At 44.5% G+C, this 23,847-nt stretch overlaps 1 protein-coding gene across 3 annotated transcripts; it reads left to right on the forward strand.

Annotated features, from left to right (window-relative positions):
- Nucleotides 1-112: 112 nt before the first annotated feature.
- On the forward strand, nt 113-23,652 carry JAML (junction adhesion molecule like). Of its 3 annotated transcripts, none has more exons than XM_032472632.1 (10): nt 113-190; nt 4,624-4,686; nt 7,030-7,172; nt 8,783-9,008; nt 12,168-12,280; nt 14,646-14,883; nt 17,743-17,881; nt 19,977-20,037; nt 21,414-21,500; nt 23,166-23,261. In XM_032472632.1, the coding sequence occupies exons 2-10, from the start codon at nt 4,644-4,646 to the stop codon at nt 23,259-23,261; spliced, it is 1,146 nt and encodes a 381-aa protein (XP_032328523.1). In that variant the 5' UTR covers nt 113-190; nt 4,624-4,643. The 3 variants fall into 3 exon arrangements, with proteins under 3 accessions (XP_032328523.1, XP_006175393.1, XP_032328524.1); XM_006175331.3 differs by having other exon boundaries at nt 125-227; nt 23,166-23,652; XM_032472633.1 differs by lacking the exons at nt 113-190; nt 4,624-4,686 and adding an exon at nt 4,716-6,175 and having other exon boundaries at nt 23,166-23,652.
- The last annotated feature ends 195 nt before the right edge of the window (nt 23,653-23,847 follow it).

A 23,847-nucleotide genomic window follows, 5' to 3' on the forward strand; every position in this document is an offset into this window, starting at 1 on the left:
TTTTAGATGAAAGTGTAAATAAAAATTGGGTAATAGGCCAGATGACTGAAATGAGAACCTTGATGTAGAGGTTCCTGTTTGTGTCTCTGCAGCCACCTCAGATCGCACGCATATGGTTTGCTCTGAGCCTGACCTTCCATGCAGGCAGAAGGCTCCTCAGTCGAACTTGGAGACTGCAGCTGCGGGAGAGGTCAGTGCATCGCTTCTCCTGGTGTTCCTCATCTTGGGTAAGCATTTGCTCTGTATTTCTTAAGCAATGACTTAAACTTTTCTCACTTGGGAGAAGGCTGGTTCTGAAGGTTTTAAGTGACTGGCGATGCTTTTGTATTGTGAGGCTACAGTCACAGATGTGTCAGCCTCTGCAAGAGGACTGCCACAGGGTAGTCTGGGGGTACAGTTTTCCTCTCTGTAGTGTAGAGTAACTTATGTTAAGAGCCTTAGAGAGAGAAGGAGTAAGGTTTGCTCTTAATAAAAGAGTAAATGATGATGATGGTGATAGAAGATGGTGATAGGGCTTTAGCTCTTAAGTTGTCTGTGGCTTTAGATGGGGCTGTGACTAGCTGTCCTTGTACTCTTGGCAGAATTCTTCCTATGCTGTTTCTCTTCTCCCAGTCGGAGACAGGTCAAGATTTACCTTAAGGAGTTAAGAACTTAAACCTCCCAAGAGAGCTAGGCTGTTATCCATACTTGCCACACCCTCTGCATAGTCCTGATCTCAGGAAGGGTGGAGCAGGATGGTTTAGGTATCACCTGTGGAGAGAGCAGGAGTGATGACTTCCGAGGTTTGCTTCAAGCCGAGGGTTGACTAATGCAACCTAGACTGTATTAAAAGGAGCCATGTAACCTACAGTCTGTATTAAATGGTCTTGGGAGGAAAAATGCAGATGCATTTTAAGAGGTCCATGCCTCACAGTGCTTGTGTGGACTCGTATACCTAAAAACATCCGAGAGCCTGGATGCACAGCCGTGTGTAAGTTGAGGGGCCTCTGCATTGCAGGTGCAGCAGGCTGCCTGAGGAAGGGAAAGCGGTGTAGTTGTCGCTGGGCTTAGTGGTTGCTTGTCCTTACTGGGGGCAGACACTTTGACTGAGACAGAGCGCCTCACCCTTACTTCGTCTTGTAATATTTGGGGGTCATTTCTACATCCTGTGTGGTAGTCTCATTGCCATGAGTCTCTTTTTGGAAGATTTTTTTTTTCCTGTTGTAATTGTGCCAAGGATAATAATTCCCCTACACTATTAATAATAGAATAGGGAGTCCTGAGAGTTACAACTCTCCAGGAGTGACAGAAGATATTTGCCAAGAGGTATATGGTGAAAGAACCATGAACTCAGTTCCAAACATTTGGCCAACATATGAGATAACTGCCTATATGCAGAATTATCTCAAGAACATTCTGGTGAGGAGATAAATCAGTATCTGGAAAAGGAAGCAGGTTACATTGAGAATTCATATGGAGTGTATCAAGGTGCTTAATGTGCATCTGAATGCTTTGATTAGACTTTTAGAGACTGAGATTCGTATATATATGCTGAATTATATATTTGAGTAATAAAATTCTGAACTCTCTATATAAAATATCTATCTATATTATATGGTAAGAATTTCTGAATATTTGCCAAATAACTAGGAAACATGAAACTGGACTAGAGTGTTCTTGACCCTGTTAGGTGTTATTATTTCATCTGATGAGTGGTCTCTGGGCTCCCACCCAGATCTTCCTCTGCCGGCCCTGGAGATGCCATAGGCACAGCTCTTGGCCCCATGGAACTTATGGCCTTGGAGAGTGAGGGTAGAAAGCAAAACTTTAATCAAACAAGCACATCAGTAAATAGATAATTAGAAGTTGTGACAGATGCCCTGAAGGAAAGAGAAATAGTCCTATGAAAACACATGGCTAGGGATCTGACCTGGGAAGGGTGGTTCAGGAAAGGCTTCCGTGAGGAAATTACATTTAACTTGCGATCTGAAAGATGAACAGGAGTTACCTGGGGGAATGGGTTGGGGAGACCATTCAGTCCAGGGGAGCAGATTAATCTTGATTTGGTAAATGAAGTTCAGGGAAGCTTTGCTCTTGGATTACTTTTACACACATGGAGGAGCAGTACAGTGTAGTAAGGAGACAGGCTTTGATCCAGAATGCTCGGGTTTGAATCATGGCCCTGCCACTTGCTCTGTGTTTTTAGGCAAGTCACTTCACCAGTCTGTGCCTTAGTTTCTTCATCTATAAAACCTCATAAGGGGTTGTGAGAATTAAACTGGTTAATGTATGGAGCTCTCAGATAGTGCCTGGTGTGCGGCCTCCTCTGATTTATTGAGTATCAGCTACTGATTTCTAATGTGGTCCCATATTAACTAGGAGGAGGGGAAGTCCAATCCTTTAATGTTAAGAATGAGGCCCAGAGAGATTAAGTGGTTTCCCAAAGATCAAAGAATTAGTTAATGGAAGGTCTGATCCAGGAAGAGAATTAAAAAAAAATTGATGAATTTTCTGTTGAATCATTGCTTCTCCATTCATTCACACGAAGTTCTAGTGGTGTATCTGAGTACTTACAACTGCAAATGGGTATCTTCTATTTATCAGATTTTTGGTGCATTTCTTAGAATTTGTTTGAAAATGGTTTCGGTGTGGTTCTGAGTGTCTTGAGTTTGACGACAAGATTCAGAGTCTTTCTGGGGTTGCTGGTTTCCTCTTAGAATAGAGTGGTGCAGAGACAGGATATCTAAGTTGATGTCAGTGTGATGGTTGTATTGACAGATATCCACACTTACCCAGTATATGCCTGGCGCTTTACGATGCTGTAGCACAGGCATGGGATGGTCATAAACAAGATGCCTATGGTCTTGCCTTTGAGAGTGTAGACTTAATGGAGTTTGATTAGACATGTAAATCAATTATTACTCCTCCATGCAAACAGCAGACTGCTTTGGGGAATGCATGAGTGCTGTTTGCTGGGCAGTGGAGGAAGCATAACCAACACCCTGGAGAAGAATTCATCCAGAACACGACAGGGATCTCAGGTGCCCAGATATAATGAATCAAAATTACGAGATAAAGGAAGCCCTTTATCATCTCACCCGTGTATGTGTGGGGCGGGGTTGATGTCATGGAGCAGGAATAAGGCTGTGGCTGTCTTGAGAGAGACATGTATTTTCATCAGATGTCCTCACGTTTGAAGAAACTTAATATGACTTTTGGTATATCTGAGTCAGTGTAGTTATTATACATTGTTGTCTTGGGGTTCAAGAACTGAAACCTAAGAAGTTTCCAGTTCATTCTGATTCATTGTTTGCCATTCTTGTAAAGGTAGGTGCTCAGAACCCCAACCCTGCCCTAAAGGTACAAACTCCTTCCTATCTGACTTTTAAGCTATAACAAATAGGATCTCATGTGGTAATGCTTTCTATTTGTCAAAGCACCATTATCTACATTACCATACTTGATCCTTGTGTTATCCCTATGTTTTAGGTAAGGAAAGTGAGGTTCAGCAAGGTCAACTGACTTTCTGCATAAGTGAGACCTAGGTAGGACTGCCTTGAAAATTTTGACCCTGATTTTCCAGGTGGAAGATTTTGTTGATGAGAACACATGTAAGGAATCTCATAGGTCATCATTTTTTATAAATTAAAATGGCCACCATATGTGCCAGACTTCCCAGCAGAGCCAGGTAGAGTACTATGATGTTAATGCACAAAGAAGACCTTTCCTCCTAGCAGGTTCTGAGGTGGAATTTACTCCAGTGGCAGGATGTTAGGGCTGCAGGGATCATGACTGAAACCAGCCACAGTAGTAGCTAGGAACCCAAGGCTGGTTGAATTGTAGCTCCTTGGAGCTTGGGTTCTGTTTTGTTAAGAAAACCGTGGGGCATTCTGGAGAACGGCAAATCTTTTCCCAGGGGCTGGTGGATGCAGTGAAATTAATACCTCAGAGATAATACAGATATTTAAAAAATACTTAAGCCCATGGACAGCCCAGTTCTCATTGTGCCCTTTCTATCCTGCCTAAAAAATTGAAAAAAGGGGAAAAGAACAAAGCTCTCCATAGACTTTTCATGTTTTCTTTGAGTCATAGAACTTGGTGAATACCTTAACTGAGTTGAAAATTATCCCCTTACTTGCGCATCTCCTTTCCAACACGTCTGGAACATTCTTCGTACACTTAAAAGTAATAATTTTATCTGAGTTGGAGAGATAGGTAGGAGTATCAGGCTGAGTATCCTGTAACGTTGTGTTTATGTAAAGCCCTCAGGCTGTAGAACGTCTAGGGTTGTCATCTCAAGGGTATCGGAATTATTTGCTTTTTTATTTGTTTTTGTTTGTTTTTTTTTTATCTTGAAAATTAACTTTCATCTAATCTTCCCTCACCACCAGTCTGAAGCAGCCCCCAAGTGACTCTCTAAACACCAGTCTGTTTTGTTTCATCATAGCGGTTACCAGCATCTGCTCTTTCTTATTCATTCATTTGCTGCTGTTTCCTCTCCATCTCCCCCCACATGCAGACTACACTGTCTTCCTGTTCTATGCCGCATCCCAGTGCCTCAGGCACAGACATTCACTATTGATTTGTTAAATTAATGAACTTCTCTTGACACTGTTTTCTGATTTTTTTTTCTTTTATCTTAAGATTGAAAAATTGAAGGCAGCATGTTTCACCCACTGAAACTCATCCTGATGCCAGTGTTACTGGGTAAGTAGAAGCCAAGGGACCAAGGAGGGTGTTTAATTTCTCATAAGTCGCATGCATTTTCAAAAGTCAGTTTTATGTATTTTCATTTCCCTTTGGTTTGTTGAAAATGGAAACTCCAATCTGGAACTTCATAGTTTTGTTGAAACAGTTGTTTTGCTGAAACAGCTGTTTTGCTGAAACAGCTGTTTTAGAGGCCAGGTAGCAGGCTCTTTCTTGGAAAGCTGACTGTCTATTCCTCTGTTTCTATTAGAAACAAAATGCCTTTGGGTTCTTACTGGGTGTTCCAGGACCTTCCTATGGGATTCTCTTTGAACTTTCTGTAAGTTTCTCATAGGCATTCCTGCACTTTAAATTGTTATCTTTTAAACCATAGCTAGTCTCAGATCAGGAAATGAAATCACCAAAGAATCCCTGTAATTTTTTCATGCTTTAGCCACGCAAGCCTTCTTGCAGTTCCTCAAATGTACTGAGCTCTGTCCCAATTGTGGGTGGTTTCTTTGCCTGGAACCTTCCCTCCCCACCTCACTCTAGCGAGCCTGCCTAAGACTTCTGTATCGTTCAGCTTTCCCCTTAAGCTCCACTTCCTTCTAAAAAGCCTGCTCCGGCTGCTCACGCCTGGCTGGAGTCTCCTGTTCCCGCGGACTGAAGGGCTCAGGGCTGCTGCTTCCTGTGCATCCCATTTCTTGCTAACTTTTCCCTCCTTTTTGCCCCCTTGTCTTTCTATCCCGTGGATGTAGCTCAGTGGGAAGAATAAATGAATGAGGTGCTTTGCTCTCATAGCCTTTTATTTTTCTCTTTATTATTCGTTTTTTAAACTCTGCATAGTGACCTAAACACTGACTCGGGAAAGTGAACGAAAGAATTGTCTCTGTTCAAATTCCAGGCAGCATTGCGTGTGCTCAGACATGCAGGCAGACAGACACACGCACACAAGAAAATGGTGTGTATTAGAGAATTTTTTTTTCATGGAATCAGGGCTATAATGATCTCAGAGGCTATTTAGACATTTCCTCAGAGGTGTGTGAAGCAGCCTGCAGGTTTGGCCGTTCTATTTAGAGAGCTGATCAACCCTTTGTGGAGTGGCTTGGTAACATTGGGGATTTTGATTGTCTTGGTGGAGAGGTTTTCCTCCTCTGTAGAAAGCCTCCTTTTCTTCAACCATTTCTCTATAAAGATTCTCCGTCAGGTATGAGATTCTCTTTGCTTTGGTTGTTGCTCTTGGTTTCTAGCAAACATTCATTTAATTCTCCATCCAGTACCCTTCATATTAAACTAGCTTCTTAGACTTCTAACCGCACATAAAGTTGCTCAGTTCTTCCTTACGGGAAAATTCCAAATTGTTTTTGAAGGTGCTTTTGATTTCTTTCAAAATAATTCCCCCTAAAGGGTGCAGAGTTCACGTTTTCTTTTCCATCCTCCCCACCGTGTGCGCCTGCTGTTGGCCAGGAAGTTACCGCTCTTCTCTCAGGGCAACAGCTTGGATGAAAAGGCAAGCATATTTTCTGTTTATTCCCATATGCGTTCATTGGCTCTTCTTTGATACGAACTGGCCAGCATCTAAACATGTCTTTCTTGATGTTGTGGTCTCTTTGCATAGAGCATATCTTGTGAAAATAGAAACAGCCATGTAATGGTTTTCCCTTTAGGTGCAAAGAGAAATTACTTGAACAACATACAGATGGTGGAGCGGCACCCCACTGGGCTAACACCTAGAGGCTGAAAAGCCAGGGCTGAGGGCAGAGCTGGAAGCAGGGAGAGGTGGGGAGAAGGCCAAACACAAAGGAATTCAAGGGAAGAGCTGTGCTCTGTATTGGCCTAATTACAAGGACCTGCACTACAGCCAGGATCAGCCTGCAAATTCAGAGATAAGCTTTTGTAAAGGAACTAAAGACGGAGAAAAGCAGAATGAAGCAAAAATACCTGTGAACTGGCTTTTCAGATAGGGAGCTAGTGGGAAACTAGGAGCAAAAGGCACCCCATCCTGTTGATCGATGTCTAAATCCATGACCTGAAAGGAGAGGTCAGGGTTTTTCTTCTTTCTTTACGAAGAAGTTTGTGAGGAGGAATTCTAGAAAAGAGGAAGGAGGGACTAGCTAGGAGCACGGAATCAGTTAGCATTTATACAGTGTGAAGATTGTAGAACCCCTCTGACTTGAGCCACGTGGGGGTAACTACAGTGTATTTCTCTTACCCTTGGGAATGTCATGCTGGTTGAATGAGGGGCCTTTGTCCATGTTGGGTCATCTGGGGAGGGAAGTTGCATAGCACTTGGTGATTAATACTAATTTTTGTTGTTGAGCGTGTTTGTCTGAATGATGTCTCCTGTTTTTTTGACTTCTGTAGATTACTCCTTAGGCCTGGATGACTCGATTGAGTTAACAGTCTCTGTGGGTGATTCAGCCCTGATGGGATGTGTTTTCCAGAGCGCGGAAGAAAAACATGTGACCAAGGTAGACTGGATGTTCTCATCAGGAGAGCGCGTCAAGGTAACAAGGAGGAAGCACTGCTGTGTCTTAGAAGCCCCTGGCTGATGGTGTCAGAACAGTGTAGGGAGAGGGAGAATCAGGTCGTCTGGCGCCATAAGGTGGTGCTTGCAAGAGCCTGGGCTCTGGAGCTTGTCAGAACTGAACCCCCTTCTAGTCTGGCCCCTTGGCTGTGTAATCAGCTGGGCAAGTTACTCAGCCTCTCTGAGCTTCAGCTTCCCCATCTGTGAAGATGAAGATAACTATGATAATGGTAATGCTTACTTTTCAGGTCATTGAGAAGTTAATGGGAGACATGTACATAAAGTTATTTTAGTTTATTTTCTCTATTTCTCCCATTTGTGAGTGGCATAGGTAGGTGGGAGGGGTAAGAAGTGTGGTCTAGACAACAGAGTTATAGCCCAGGCCCAGGAGTGATGCTGCAGTAATCTTTTTTTTTTTTTTTTTTTTGGCAAGGGGAATTGTGGGGGGCAGATTGTTTCAGCATTCCACTGACCTATTTCTGTGCTGGGGAATCATCTCTTTCTCCTTCATGGTTGCTTAAGGCATTGGGATTAGCAGATTGAGCATGGCTGAGTGAAGCCCTTTCATGGGAGCTCTTTGCAGTAGGAAACAGTGTGTTAAGCCTCATCAGAGGTTTTGTGGAGATACTTGTATGTCAGGGTCATTTGTGAAATATGTCCTAAGCAATGTATCACTAACAATAAAATCCCAACGTTTGCAAATGAAATACTGCTTTTGTAGCTCAGAGCATGTTATCCCCATAATGCTACTGTCACTCAAATTCTCATTACTATTTATTGTCATAACGGGGCTATATCCATGGTCTAAGTAAAAATACGAATTCCCCAGGGCTCCCCCTGCAAGTCTGTAAACCATTCCCTGTTGGTGACTCCTTATGCCTTATAATACGCTGCCTGGAGGAGGGCAGAAGGGAGAGGAGTGACAGCCAACATGTTGAGGATTCTCAAAACAACCAGTCTGTCAGATTGCATCATATCTTTGAATGCCCTCTAATCTGGGGCCCAGGGCAGAAAACAGGGTGAAGATGGGAGATGCTTTTCAGAAACTGTGAGTTTGAATCCCCAGACTGACCTTCAGGGTGGGTGTTAACATTTCATCTTAAACTGTAAGAAATGAAAGTGTGTCAACCCTATTTCTCCATTTGTCTTTGTGTAAAAGGAGCCACAGAGTCTTGTGCAAGTTACAGTGTTGTCTGGCTTATTATTTTTCTTCTTCTTTCTTCTTTCTTCTTTCTTCTTTCTTCTTCTTCTTCTTCTTCTTCTTCTCTTCTTCTCTTCTTCTTCTTCTTCTTCTTCTTCTTCTTCTTCTTCTCTTCTTCTTCTTCTTCTTCTTCTTCTTCTTCTTCTTCTTCTTCTTCTTCTTCTCTTCTTCTTCTTCTTCTTCTTCTTCTTCTTCTTCTTCTTCTTATTATTATTATTATTATTATTATTATTATTATTATTATTATTATTACCTGGGTACCAGGTACTTTTTGATTACAGTGATGAAGATGGCTATGCTGCCTCCACAGAACAGGGCCTTTTGAATCCAGACTCCAAGGTCTGGTGCCTCTGACTGTGGAGTTTCCCTGACATTGTGTTGCCCTCCAGGACGATTTCGTGCTGTTTTATTACGCCAACATCAGCGTGCCTGTGGGGCGCTTCCAGAATCGTGCGCGCTTGGTAGGGGACATCTCACACCATGATGGTTCTCTCCTGCTCCAAAATGTGGAAGAGGCTGACCAGGGAACCTACACCTGTGAAATCCGCTTCAAAATGGAGAGCCTGGTGTTCAAGAAAGCAGTGGTGCTGCATGTACTCCCAGAGGAGCCCACAGGTACATGAATGCTTACTCAGAGAAGGGTGAAGGGGCAGGAGATTGGATGTGCAGAGAGGGAAAGGAACTGATTTTGTTGAGCAAATGCCAGCCATTGGGGCTAGGTACTTACCACGGAGTAAGTCCTCAATAAATGATGCTCTTTAAATAAAAATAATTATTATTTTATTATTACTCTAAACATATATCATCCTCATGAAAATGCCATGAAAGAAGTATTGTATTCTTCTTTTCATTTTACAGATGAGGCAACTGAGGCTTAGAGAGGTTAAGTGACTTGCCTAAGGACACCTATTTATTAAATGGCATATCCAGTACCTGAACCCGGGCACCTCTGTCAACAAATCTGTGTTCTTTTTATTATACTCTGATGCTTCCCATCAATTTTCCACATGGATGCTGTGTCCATATTTTGTAGGTACCTATGTTAGGTGTTCTGGGGGACACAAAAGAAACGAGCAGATCTCTCTAACTTCCTAGGACCTCCTCTTCACCACCACTTATAAATGGCTTCAGTAGATTGTTGGTTTTACAAACTGTGTCCTGAAGAACACTTCAGGTCCAGGGAACCTGGTAGGCCACACCAAGGGTGAGGACAGGGCAGGGGGTTGATAGAGGACCCAGTCAGGTAGGACCTCAGGCTTCCACCTCCATTGCAATCGAAGTCCTTTTCCTTTTTCCTCTTTTATTCATTGGGCTGCCAGGTGGGATTTTGTTTGAAGAAAGAATTATGCTGCTTTAAAAAGTTTGAAAAGCACAGAATTAGATACATTCTTTAGAAGTGTGAGACAGAAGGAACAGTCTGTGATCTCAGGAGAGCTTGCTGTCTAGCTTGGGAGCTAGAATCTGGATCCCCTTCTCTCTGCCAGCTAGTTTAGGTCCGTTCTTTTCAATGAATTCCTTTGGAGCACCTTGTCCTCCTCTTGGGTGACACTCATCACAGCTGTTCAGTTTGTGCCCCCTGTTCACCTGGGTCTGTGTTCTTTGTCCCATGACCAGCCCTAGGCACAGTGCCTCACACAGAGTAAGCAATCAGTCGAATGAGTGAAATTCTTAAATTAGCATCCCTCACTTGAATCTGATTTCTGAAAAATGGAGCTGCAGAAGGAATTGTAGAAGGTGGCCTCTGGCCTCTCTCTTAATTTTTCCTACTTTTTTCCCACTGCATTTTTCTTTTGATTCCAAAGCTATGGCTCTCCAGGAAAAGGAAACAAACCAGCTGCTTGTGTTCCCCAGGATTATTTTTGGGTTACCCCCTCCGGCTTTGTCCTCTGATGCTCTGTCCAAACGCTTGTCCATACAAGCATGGCCTACAAAACGGGTGCCTTTTTCTGCTCAGAAAAGACTCAGGGGCAACGAATTCAAAGGAGGCAGTTTCAAGAGTTGAGTCCATGGAAGCAGGCTAAAACAATTTTAGGGGTGGTCAGATATTCCTCAGTAGTCAGAAGAGCAACTTGTATTGATTTTTACCTTCCAGCCGGAGTGGGAATAGATCTAACACCTAACCATTTGCCTGGTGGCCTTCTCTTCCCATGTAACAACTCATCTATCATTTCCTCCACAAAGTTGACTCCTCAGTTTGTAATTTTTCTATGTTTCTACTGCTTCAATTCCTTTATTCATAGTTCTTATTTTAAACACTATAGACAATATTCTTCCAAATAAAAATAATATTAACTTCCTGCACTTCTCTGCTAGAATCAGCCCTCCTTCCACTTATGTGAGGTGGTGACAGTAATGGTGAGTGGGAAAGTACAGGCCTGGGTTTGAGTGCAGGCTCTGCCTTTTACTAGCCACGAAGCTCTGGGCTCTTTCACTGTCTTCCTCTGCGAAGTGGGACAGTAATAGTTCACATCTCAAAATACTGTGATGACTAGGTGATAGCCTGCGTACAAGGTGTCTGGCACTTGCCTGTTGTGTTGAAAGGACTCAGAATGTTCAGTTCTTACAACTGCGTTTAAAAAAACAGGGTTCAGTTCTTAATATGCTCATAGATTTAGAGGGAGTTTCCTTCCCTATTGTTATTTGGAGTAAATTTTTGTTACTTCCAAACTAGTTCCCTCCATCGAGTTTTGAGCTTATAATGTTTTCTTTTGCTTTCTTTTCATTGTGCATATTTTCTGCCGGGCAGGAAGTTAATGTTCTTCCAGGGAAACAATTGGGATAAAAAGTTTAGCTGAGGTACTGTGTTCCTTTATGAGCTTTGCTTAATGCTCTTTTAAAGGAACTCAATCCAGTTAAGACCTAAGCTTGTGTCTCCCTTAAATACCATTCTGCCTTTCATTTCTTAATTGACTTTGTGGTTGATTTGTATGGAGCACTATTGAAAAATCAGAAGCGTATTCCTAATTGTTTTCTTTTTCAGGGACCTCTTGAAATGACTTCAGCAGTACACATAGGATGGGGTAAACTGCTTATGCAGACAAGTAGGGGGAAGAGACTCTGAGTTGGAAGGCCAGGAGCAGGGGAAGGGAGAGCAGGTTGGGAAGTGAGGGCGGGGATTAAAGCAGAAAGAAAAGTCAGGAGGAAAGCTGTCTGTTGGCCCAATTAGCAAGCAGTCCTGTGACCTGTACTGTAGCCAGAATTGTCCTAAGCAAGTCCTAAGACAACTTGTAAAAGAATAAAAGAAATTGGAGAGAGTCACCCATGATTCAGTTTTTCAGCTAGGAGAGCCAGTAGGTTTCTTTTTACAAGAATGAGAGTTATATAACTTTCCACTTCCTGTTTATGTTACCTAAGTTGGTGAAGAGACAGTGGGGGGCTTCAAGGTTTTCCGTACTTTCTTTATTACAAACTCGAGGTGGAGGTGGGGCTTGTGGGGGAAGTTCCCGAAAAGGAGATGGAGAAAGGAATTAAAGGGAGCCAGGAAGTGTGTATTGGAGTATGAAGTCAGTGGGACCCCTCAGACCTGATAGTATGTCAGTAGCTGGAGTTTTCTCTCATCCTTGGAGTGTCGTGTCAGTTGGAGTGAGAGGCCTCTGAGTATTTTGAGAATCCCAGAGTCATCTGGGTTGTCTGTGGAGGGAACGTGTGCAGGATTTGGTGGTGACGTTGATTTTACTGCCTAGGGATCTTTGGCTAACATGATCTCTTCTAGAAGTTCTTTGGCTTCTGTAGATTATACCTTGAGTTTGACTTGATTTACCATTTTATCCCCAGAGCTCATGGTTCATGTGGGTGATTCGACTCAGATGGGATGTGTTTTCCAGAGCACGGAAGAGAAGCATGTGACCAGGGTAGACTGGATGTTCTTGCCAGGAGAGCGCGCCAAGGTAAGGGGGGAACCGTCACTGTGTAGAAGTAGTATAAAGACCGTGCGGGGAGACGAAGAGTCCAGGCCCCAGGGGCCCGGTGGTGCCTGTGGCAAGGGCTGGGCTTCAGGGCTTGTCATAACTGGACCTCTTGCCTCAGCCACTCGGCCGGGCAATTTCAGCTTCCTTGTTGGGAAAAATGACTAATGAAGACAAGGAAGAAAAGTAGATGTTCCTGCCACTCAACTTTTTGGGCTGTCAAGATGCTTATAGGAGACTGTCCACGTAAAGCATTTGAACATGACGTGGCCCCTGCATTTTAGTTTAACTCCTCCTTTCCCTTCTGTAGAGTCCACAGAGAATAAGGAGGGTGGTTTTTGTGGCCTAGTTAGGAAAGCTGTTGGCTGGGCATAAGAAACAATTGCATTCTTTTTCTTATTCAGGTTATTTTTGTGAGTTTTCTTCTCTGCCCTGTTGCCCCATTTATGTGATGGGAGGAATTTTCTTTATCTTCATGGATGCTTCAAATGTGGGGATTAGGAGGTCTTGGGGGCCAGGGTGAGGAGTATTTCACGGGAACTCTGAAGCAGTAAACATCAAGTTAGTTCATTAGACCAGTAGATGTCAGCTATGGCATGATGATGTCCTGATGGGTCAAGGTGTGTTGTAAGAGACATCCCAGCTAAGTTATTGTTAATAAAATTTAAGGTTCAAAGTTTAGAAAAGATTTAACTGTTATAAATTAGGACATTCCAGATCATCCCTACAAAAAGTCATCTGTACTCGCTTGAATCCTATGCTCTGTCTGAGTGGGTCAGAGAGTGTGGCATCATGGTGGAGTATGGGGAATTGCATGTAGTTCCAGGTTCACCTTTGGAGCTTGTCATGAATGTAGACGTCATTGACCAAGTGAGTCACCACAGATAATAGGGTGAGAGTTGACATTTTGAGTTGCGAATTTGAATCACGAGAGACAAGAGATTAGGGGCCAGGTCTTTTCATTTGTATTTGTGTCTGTATACTCATTTCCTTTTCTTAAAAGCTTTTTTAAAAAAATATTTATATAGCACAGGGAACTATATTCAATTTCTTATAATAACATATAATGGAAAAAAAATGAAAAAAAATGTATGTATATGTATAACTGAATCACTTTATTGTACACCTGAAATTGTAAATCAACTATACTTCAATAAAAAACAAAATTAAAAAAAATTTATATACCTTTATAAAAAAATCCTAACACTTATTTATTTAACAAGCACTTTTAAAACGTCTGCTATGCAGTGAATCCTCAAAATCCCTGCACTGATGGGGACTTAATGATCAAGATGGAGGGAGATACATAGTAAAATAGTGAAGAAGTAAATACATAATATTTCAGGTAGCTGTAAGAATTATGGAGAGCCAGAAAGCAGGGTTCTGTGGTTGTTATTTTATAGAGGTGGTCAGGAAGGCCTCACTAAAAAGGTGACATTTGGGCAGAGGTCTGAAGGAAGTGAAGGAGGCAACAACGTGTATGTCTAGGGGGAAGAACGTTCCAGGCATAGGAAGCAGCATGTGCAAAGGCCCCGAGGCCAGTACTCAAGGAGCAGCAAGGAGGCTGGGGTGGCTGGAGTGAAGTGACCCAAGTAGGTGAGGAAAAGGCAAGTAGAAGATGAGATCAGAGAGGAAAAGGGGGTGGGGCAGATCATGGAAGGCTTTGTACATTTAGTAGAAATGAGGGGCTAGTCGAAGGTTTTGGACAGAGGAATAACATGATTTAACTTATATTTCAAAAGGTTCATCCGCTGAGAATAGACTGTAGTGGGGACTAAGCAGGTGTGGAGGTGAGAAGCGCCTAGATTTGGGATGTATTTTGAAGGTAAAGGTGATAGGACTTGTTAAGGGATTAGGTGTGAGTTGTTCAAAAACAGAGGAATTAAGAATGACTCCAAGACTTTTAACATGAGCGTGTGGAAGAAGACGTTGCCATTTACCAAAATGGGATGGATAAGAAGGAACTGGTTTGGGGGGAGAACTTGGAATTCAATTTTAGACATGTTTCGGGTGCCTATTGGAAATCCAACTGGAGATGCTATAAAAAGTAAAGGTGTACTTCTACTTTCTTTTTACTGGGGAAGTGCAAAAAACGGAAAGTCCCTTATTCCCACTGTCCTCATCCCTCCTCTCGAGATGGAAGAGTTGTTCTGGTTTGGTGGCGTCCTTCACAACTATGTGCTTACAGATACATGTACGTGCCTTTGTGTTCTCTAGAACTTTCTGATAATACCTTTACTGCTTCCACACCCAGGGCATTGTAGGTGCTGAGAGCTCCCCTCTCAGCCTTCCCTGTGCCCCTCTACCCTAGTCCTTCCATTTCATACGTTTTCCCTTTCCCTTCTAGGAGGAGATCGTGTTGCGCTATTACCCCAAACTCAACGCATCCAAGGGGTACCCCCAGAACTGGGGCCGATTCCAGAACCGCGTAAACCTGGTGGGGGATATTTCCCACAACGATGGCTCCATTAGGCTCCAAGGAGTGAAGGAGTCTGACGGAGGAAACTACACCTGCAGTATCCACCTGGGGAACCTGACATTCAGGAAAACCATTGTGCTGCACGTGATCCTGAAAGAGCCCCGAAGTATTTCACATTTGGCCAGGGAGGGAGGAGGGGCCTCATAGCTGGTGGGCATGGCCAGGACTAGGGTGTGAGGCTGGAAAGGCTTCTAGAGTGCAAAATTTAAGGTGGCATTACTCTCAGGTGACCCTGAGAAGCCCAAGGTTAGTACTTATCAAGCATTTGAATGCTATGCTTGCATGACCTTGAGAGTGATACCTCCTTAAATTTGGTGCCCTAGGCACCTTGCTTACTTCATCCTAGTTCTTCCTGTTGGTAGGTCAAGGCAGAAAGAGCTAATACTTGGTGAACCCCAGCCCTCTGCCAGACCTCACTCATCATCTGTATAATACCAATTTAAAGATACAGGGGCTTGGAGATGGATTGGGGTCATTTTTACTTGGCTTCAAGGAAGATGCTCTGTGCTCTGTAGTGGAAGGGAAGATGATTCTGAGCTGGTGAGAGACAGTAAAAAACAGAGAGGAAACAGGAAGGGGCCAGAACCAAAAAATAGAGGGGTTTCCTGATCAAAAGTTCTGTATTCTAGCAAACACTGTGCATTAAGTCAGTGATGTTTAGGAGAATACAAACTCAATCATATTGGCTGAGAAAGGTTGATAAGTGAGGGGGTGAAGTTAAACCATAACCCAGTTAGCAGTCAGGATGTGGCCTGTGGACTTTGCCTTTTGCAAGGGCCCCTGGAGTTGGCTGTGGTCAGATGAGGGTGAGATGGAACACACCTCAGTACCTCTGGCCAGTGACTTAAGTCTATGGAGGCACCTTCTTGTTAACTGCAAAGGATCCCAGCTGGAGAAGAAGGCAGAACAGATGGCTTTCTTCACTCTCAGAAGTCTTATCTCCACTTCACAGAGAAAATACAAGCCATTAGTGGGAGCTCATTCAATTTCCAAACCTTCCCCTCCCACAAACATACCTACCTTCGCCCCTATGCTCATCTCTGCCCCTCCGTCCTGAGCTTCCTTCCGCCCAGGGCTTATGTGAGCCCCTGTGCTCAGGTGACACACACGCCTCCTTCTCAGAAACCTCACAGCACGGCTCTTTACTTTCCATGGGCTTCTACCATTCAGCATATAAATACACTCATCTCTTCCTCTCACCTGTGTCCTTGTCTGCCTTAGTTCTCATCCTGTATCTTTCTTTTTCCTAAAACCGCTTTATTGAGATACAACTCACATACCGTACGAGTCACCCATTTAAAGTGTACAACTCAATGGTTTTTAGTATATTCCAGGTTGTGCAACCTTCACACCACAATCAACTATATATTTCTTTCTTGACACAGCCAGATAGCTTGCTAAAGGGCTGTACATGTGTCTCGTGTCTGGCCTCCCATTAACTCCTGGTGCGCTGCATTCAGGCTTCTGCTTCCATCTCTAGCGTGGATCACCAGTGGTGCTCTGCTTGCCCAGCCTCGGCCTTCTCTACATCAGTAGCACTGAACGCTAAATTCTCTATATATTCAATATGTTTTATGTTAGACACGACTTATCTATCTCTATGTATATGAACTCCACCCAAATATTCTGCAAATACTTCAAGTACATACGCCAGCCTACCCCTGCTCACCTCTCCCCAGCCCGCCTCTTCAACCTCAGTGAGTGCCACCGCTGTCTAAGCAGTTACGTAACTAGATGCCTGGGAGTTGGACTTGATTCTTCCCTTCCCCATGACCCCGCGTCTAGCAGGTCAACACATCCTGTCATCTCTTCTATTGACTTTGGATCTGCCTTCTTCCCAGGCCGCCACCCCACCTTCTGGCTGTCGTCATCTCTGCCTTGGACTGCAGGCCTCTAACCAGCCTCTGCTTTCAGCCTCAGCCTCTACCGCTCATTCTTCATGCAGCCCTCAGGGCCCCCTTTCTGAATCTCAGATCTGAACGTTCTATTCCATTGCTTGTAATCTTGCAATGTTGTCTTCATTGCCTCTGGAATCTCGTAGGGATAATCCAGATTCTTTATGACTCCGATCCTGTTCTGTCCAGCCTCATTCCCCACCACACCCACAGAAGCAACCTTTGAGCCAGACCCATGGAACTCTTGCTGGTTTCTGAAATCACCAGCCTGTCAGGCCAGCAGACCTTGTGTGCAGTGTCCCTTCCATCCTTCCCCAAACTGTCTGTCAAAAAACAAAACAAAACAAAACTTGATGTTTCCTTTAAGATTCAGCTTAAACGTTAAAACTTTTGCTGACAGATTCTCAGGTTCTGCTCCCTGTAGAATTGGGTACCCTTTTCTCTGTGCCCCCCTGTTCCCCATACGGACAGCTGCCATAGCACCTGCTGTCTGTGGTTTTCTCTTTACATGTTTGTCCCTCTCCTGGAAGGCAGGGACAATGCGTTACTTGTCTTTGTATCGTCTGTGCCTAGTGACATCTGGCACCCAGCAGGTGTTTGACGCATGTGTTTAGAGTGAACTGAGGAAGTGAGCGCAGGCTGCCATATGGGTGGAAGTGCCCTCCTAGGAATCACAACTATGGGGCTGAGTGTTGTAATGTAGATCCTTTTGAAAATAGTCACTTTCCCATAGAAAGGTCAACAGCCTCTAAAATGTCTCTTATTTCTATGCCATTTGGTAAACCATGTTTTCAGATAGAATTGTTAAAGGAAACTCTCCCTTAGGTGAGGTGATACTCTCTTCTCCCACCCACTTCGTCTACATTTTAGGGATAAGCAAGAGGGTCGGTGGACTTTTGTTGTCAATCTAATGGGGACAATCGGGGTCCCAGTGTTTCAACATGAAGTGGAGTCTGGCCTGCTCCCCCCACTTCCTGACCTGGCTGTTGCTACTTGGTATAGAACTGGTGAGGCTCTCGGTGCCTTTCTGGGATATCGAGGCCCTCTCATTGCTTTCCTCCTTTCCCAAGCATTGGTGACCCCAGCAGCCCTCATACCTGAGATCCTGGGTGGTAATCAGCTGGTGACCATTGTGGGGATTATCTGCACCACCATCCTGCTGCTGCCTGTTCTGATACTGATCGTGAAGAGGACCCACAGGAATAAGAGGTACAGGGCTGCTCCCGTCTCTTGGGCAGGGAGGCTGGAGGTGCCTCTAGTCTGAAGTGAAGCAAAGTGATGGGGTCCTGATGGTGCCATTTTCACAGAAGGGGGTATTTTAAACTGGAATCATTTGTGGCTGTCACATTAGATGTCATCTGTATAGAGACCCCACCCCCTTTGCTCATTGTGCTCCCGAAAGGCCTGCACATACCCACCCCATCCTCGTTTTACAAAGATTACAAAGACTTTCACAAATGCGGGTCTCATAGAGCATAATTAAGAGTATAAATCTCAAGTGAGAACCATAATGATGCCATTCAATGCCTGAGAGAAATGATTTTTGAATTATCCATAGTTTGCATACACTTCATAGAGAAGCTTAGATTTTGAGGGTTGTCAGTGGCTTTATTTAAAGGACCACATTTTAATTAAGAGATGCTACTTTTAAAAAAAATTCTTATTTTTTTATTGAAGTGTAGTCATGAGAAGCTACTTTTGAATGGATGGCCTTGGGCCCTAAATTATTTATTGTTGAAATGTGTTTTTAAAGACTTGAGTTTGCAGTAGCTCTCCCAGTGTCTCAGTAATGCCCAGATGCTCTGGCAGGGGTGCTAGTGCTGTAGTGGCTGTGGTCAGGTCCACATCCTTCAGTTTACCCAACTATTGATGAAATATGTTGCTAGGGCAAGTTGACTCTTTTGTTGAAATAGTGTCAATGAGAAAGAACCCCCATTAAGACGAAGTAATGCTGACCTTTGAGTCTCCTTCCCCCGGGGAACATGGATTGTGTAGAAAGTGCTTGTGCCTGCTGGGTTTGTCCCTGACTCCCCAGGAGCTCTCTGACTTGGTTTTGAACTTGTTTTGCTCTGGGCACGCTGACAGCACAGAATTGAGGATTCCACTACCTGAGCCCCATATCAGCTCACTTCCCTGCTCTGGGCCTCAGGTTCCCTCAAAAGGAAGAGCAGCACTCCTAGGTCTGTCTCCTAGTTTAAAGAAATAATCAGATGGGTGTGCTGAGATGTGTGCATAAACATGGTCACTGTAGCCATTGATTATAATTAAAAATTGAACTCATTCCCAGTGTCTGTCAGAAAGGTAATGATTCAATGAATTGGTATTTCATTCAGTGAAATACTGCACAGCCCTGTGTAATGACAAGGAAAGGTGTCTAAAGGGTGGTATTATACAATATATATATTATGGTCTCATTTGTATAAAAAAGATTACATAATGTTCACTTCAGCGGCAAAAATACTTAATAGACTTTGTATGAGTTTACTTATGCTTGCATTGAGAGACGTTTAGAAGAATAATTCTAAAATATTAATAGGGGTATTTGGGATTTAAAAAAAAAGTGGGTCCCATGAGCGTAGGGGGTTTCGTGGAACTTCAAGTTCCAACTGTCTATATGTCTGTTATTTGAATTTTTTTTTTACAATGAAAGCATAGAATTTCATAGTCAGAAAATATGATGAAAATACTTCCACTTTGAGACAAAAAAATATGGTTTCTTTTCTAGCTTTAACCCTGATTTTTTTTTTAACCTCTACTTTAGGCCAAAATAGAAAAAAAGGAAGTATATTCAGTGGCAATTGCAGAAGGCAGATGGCCAAGAGATCAAAGGCTAAGGTCAGGGAAGGGGCCAGAGCTCAGCCTGGGGTGTTTGTGGGGTTCATTCTGCTTGGCCTCCTCCCTGGAAGAGGCCAGGAGCCCTTTGAACTGGTGTTTCGCTGAGCTTCTGCTGCCCCCTGCTGGTGCAGATGCATCTCCCTAGTCCTCAGAAATGGTAAATCTCTTAAAGCCCATGGCCCCTCTCTGTCAATTCACTTATAATTGTCATGGACACAGAGTTGTTAGGGTGACAATAGAGAGGTTGAAGCTGTCGTTCAGGCCAGACCATCTCCAGAATGCCTTTCTGCTCTCCGTTAAAGAGGTGAACCCCTCAGATTTCAAGGTGAGCAGGGGAGCACTGGCTGTAGTTGTCCAGAGATTCCTCCTCTGGGGTCTCTCTTCACAGACCTCTGTGGGGTCTCATGTTGGCACCCTGGGATATACGGTGCTAGCTGGTTAATTTCACATGCTTTTCACGCCTTTGCAGCTCAGTAACTTCTACGACCCTGGTCAGAAGCCTGGAGAACACAAACAAGGCTCATCCAGAGGTAAGAGAAGAACTCTCTGCCTTTTTGCCACCCTGCCCAGTAGGGGCGAGGTGGAGACTGCTCCAGTGTCAAAGTGGTGTCACTGTCATGCCTCTGTGAGCTATGTCTCACTCATCCTTATGTCTCGGTGCCTGGCACAGAGCAGGGGCTCAGGAAACCTTCATCACTGCAGTAACAGTTCCCTGAGGAGAGAGTGGGCGGGGCGGGCGGGGCCGGCCCAGCAGACCAGCACATCCTTGGAGGGCCCCGTGGAAGAGCACTGGGCTTGGAATCAGAAAGACCCAGTTCAAACCCAGCTCTGCCCCCTCCCTCAGCACCCCCTTTCTCATCAGTAAAAGGAGGATAAAGACAAACCTGTTTGCCCTGTTGTCAGGTTCAGATAACATGATGATATGCAGGTGCTTCATAACCTATGAGGTGCTGTACGAATATAAGGGAGAATTACAATACGTTCTGGAGTTAAGTCCAGGAGTTAATGGTTCAGATTAAATATTGGGGGCCCTTTCTTCTTTCCCTCCTTCCTTCCTTCCTTCCTTCCTTCCTTCCTTCCTTCCTTCCTTCCTTCCTCCCTCCCTCCCTCCCTTCCTACCTACCTACCTACCTGTCTCTTGTTCAAAATCTCCTCTTGGAATACTTACCTTTCCAACTTTGAGCTGAATGTGACCCAAGAATAGGATTTTCTCACAACGTAGTGCTGGAGACTCCAGAAGTCCAAGAATTTGTCGCTAGATGACATTGCTTCCCCAAACAGTGACAGGAACAGGAATCACAAAGCACCTCTGACCTCATAGACCTCAAGTTCAGTGAGGGCTGTTCCTGCCACATACACCCTCTGAAAGAGATGATAGCAGTTCACTGCTGATTAATGCCGTCCTGCCTGCCACAACTCCAAGTTGAAGGAAATAATCACAAAGTACAAATAATTTGACAAGATAAGGATTCTCTGCTGCTACCTCAATGTCCAGCCGAACAAAGACGTTTGACTTTTGAAACAAAGAATTTGGTTCTTAAGATAGTGCTCTTTGCTGATGAGTTAATTTTCTTAATTCTCAGGAAGACTGAGGACTGAGTTATCGTGATCTATGATAATTCTCTAGCTCTCAGCAACCCTCTGAACCTACTGGTTTTTAAAATTTATTAAAAAAGTTTTCGGTGGTGGGAGGTAATTAGGTTTTCATTTATTTTTAATGGAGGTACTGGCAGTTGAACCCAGGGCCTTGTGCATGCTAGGCACGCACTCTACCACTGAGCTATAACCTTCCCCCTGAACCTGCTGGTTTTGGTGGTTGATGCCCCACAGATCGTGCCAAATAACCTTTTATCTGGCAAGGTTTGTTGAGTTGTAGGAACACTTATCTGAGTTTTCCCCCCTCCAGAAGCATATTTATTCCTCAATAACTACACAAGAGGTGATCGACGAAGAAGAATCAAGTGGAAAACCAGAGGCCACTTACATGACCATGGTGAGAAATATTCTGGGTCCGGCTGAGCCAGGTATCTGGAAGCGGAGAAGGCGCTGGTTGGGAGGTGGCCAATTCATGGGAGATGGGCACTGTTTGGTCCCCTGGGGAGGCCACTCTGCTGAGAGCAGAGATTTTTCTAGGTAGTAGAAAAGTGGGAGAAGCTGAAGCTCTGCTGAGTAGAACAGTCATAGCAGACTGGCCCTCACACCCAATTTCAAGTATTAAGAATATCTCTAGGGCTGGAGATGATGGATTTTAGAGGTGAAAGGAATGCCTTCATGGGGGCAGAATGTCTCTACATCTTCAGCACAACGCTGGTTAAACACAACATAGTAAAGAGGGTGTCATCAGATCCTTGTACAAGCATGTGTCACAAGGGATGGTTTTCCTTCCTTTCAAAAGGTCCCTTCCAGCTCTTACTAGATTTTTAACATTCTGTGACTTATTACACCTTGACGTAATCTAACTGCCAGGAAGGCTGCATGCTGAATTTCGTGTAATAATGTAGAGTCTGGTTCCTACTTTCTCTTTGCTCAGCTCTCCAGGGAAAGACAGCCCCTAGAAGAGGCACTTGCCGGGTAGTGAGTAGGGACAGGGACAAAGGAGTCACCTGGCAAGGGACACGATGCTATTCGTAGACCCATGATAGGCGCCCGGGCCATGAAGGGAGCAGAGTTCTGCTGGGTTCAGGAAGGATGGCCTCCTCTGTTTACGGGATTATGGCTTGTGTTAGTTCCTGTCACACCAGCACCGAGGACACATGACTCCCAGATGATTCCACCAGAGAGAGGTTCTGCCAGGGAAGGGTGAGATCAGAGACCTGGCCTGGCTCCACCAACTGAAACATGAGCTCTGGTCTGAGGTTGCAGTTGAATATGGTCCCCGCCCCATCCTTCTTCCATTATTGCCATGTGATGCTACAGTTACTGCCAGAACCTCATCGTGCCTCTTAGAGACCTGCTGACCCAGCTGCACGGTGGCCACCGCTGAGTGTGTCACCTACCCGGATGAGACTGTTTGTAGACGGTCTGCGGGGCAGAGAGGAAGCATGAGTGAATTGTCTTCAAAGCCAACTTCCCCACGTTCAATGCTAGGTGCACCCCTGTCCTCTTGAAACAGATCCATTAAAGCGAGTGTGATGAGAGGCCAGAGCCACAAACTCAAAGGCCTTCGGGGCTGGTCAAGTTATTTTAAACACTGTGTGCCCAAGTAAACCAGCCTGGGGGTGAATTCTGGCCTTCATGCCGCTTGTTCAAAACCTCAGATATGGAGGTCTTACCTGATAGGGAGCAGGGGTGATAAATGACCTTTGATTTTTGATTAAATTTGCTTCAATGAAGGGGGCACCACCCTTTGTCCTCTTTCTGACACTGTATAGCATGACGGTTAAGATCACAAGCTTTGGAGGTGGACAGACCTGGGTCCAAAATACTGACTCTGATGTACAAGCTAGATTATCCTGGGCAAGTAACTTATCCTCTCTGAGCCTCAGTTGCCTCATCCTTTATAGGAATAATAAAACCTACCTCCCTGGTGGTGAGGGTCAAATGAGACAGTGCACGTGAAATTCAGGATCGGGCCAGACAGATGGCAGGAGCTCCGTGAATGGTAACTATTATGACTGAAACGCTTCTTACAAATGCGCTCTGTTTCTTTCCCCTGCAGCACCCAGTTCGGCCTTCTCTGAGGTCAGCACCCCCAAGTGGTCCACTTGACAACAAGTCAGTGGGGGGAATGCCAAAATCAGAGCAAGCCTTTTGAGAAGAAAGGGGAGTTCCCTTCGTCCTTGGCCGTGGCAGAGACTCTGTTTCCTGCGTGTCCTGAATCGCTGTCTGAGTTACTTCAGACCCCTGTCCCCGAGTTGTCCTTCTGCCTCATTGCTTGGGCGAAGAGCTGAAGATGGAGGGTTCGAAGCCCGGCAGAAGGAACAGGCTCTGATTAGGGGGAGCATGGACTTGGTCCCTCTGGAGTGGGACACTGGCCCCGGGGACCCTGGCTGAGTGGCTGCGGTGGCCTCAAGCGCTCCGTTGGGTCAGACGCTTTGCTCAGATGGTGCTCTTTGTGGATGGTTACAGGGAAGAATCACATAATGAAAACCAACCCAAATGATTCCTTTGGAAAATTATCCCTAAATAAATGCTTATGGAAATCATCCTGTTTTTCTACCCTGGCTGAGGGGCATGTGGAGTCTTGGTGAGGAATCTATAGTCAGGAACTCCTGAAACAGCTGAAGTGGCCGGAGGGAAGCCCTGCTGAGACTCACACACTGGGGACTCGTGTGGGGCCTGGGAATTTTTTTTTTTTTTTTTTTTTTGCAGGGGGCAGTGGACGGATTGGAAGTGGGGTG

This window comes from Camelus ferus, chromosome 33 (assembly GCF_009834535.1).
Source record: "Camelus ferus isolate YT-003-E chromosome 33, BCGSAC_Cfer_1.0, whole genome shotgun sequence".
In the NCBI taxonomy this organism is placed as follows: Eukaryota; Metazoa; Chordata; class Mammalia; order Artiodactyla; family Camelidae; genus Camelus; species Camelus ferus.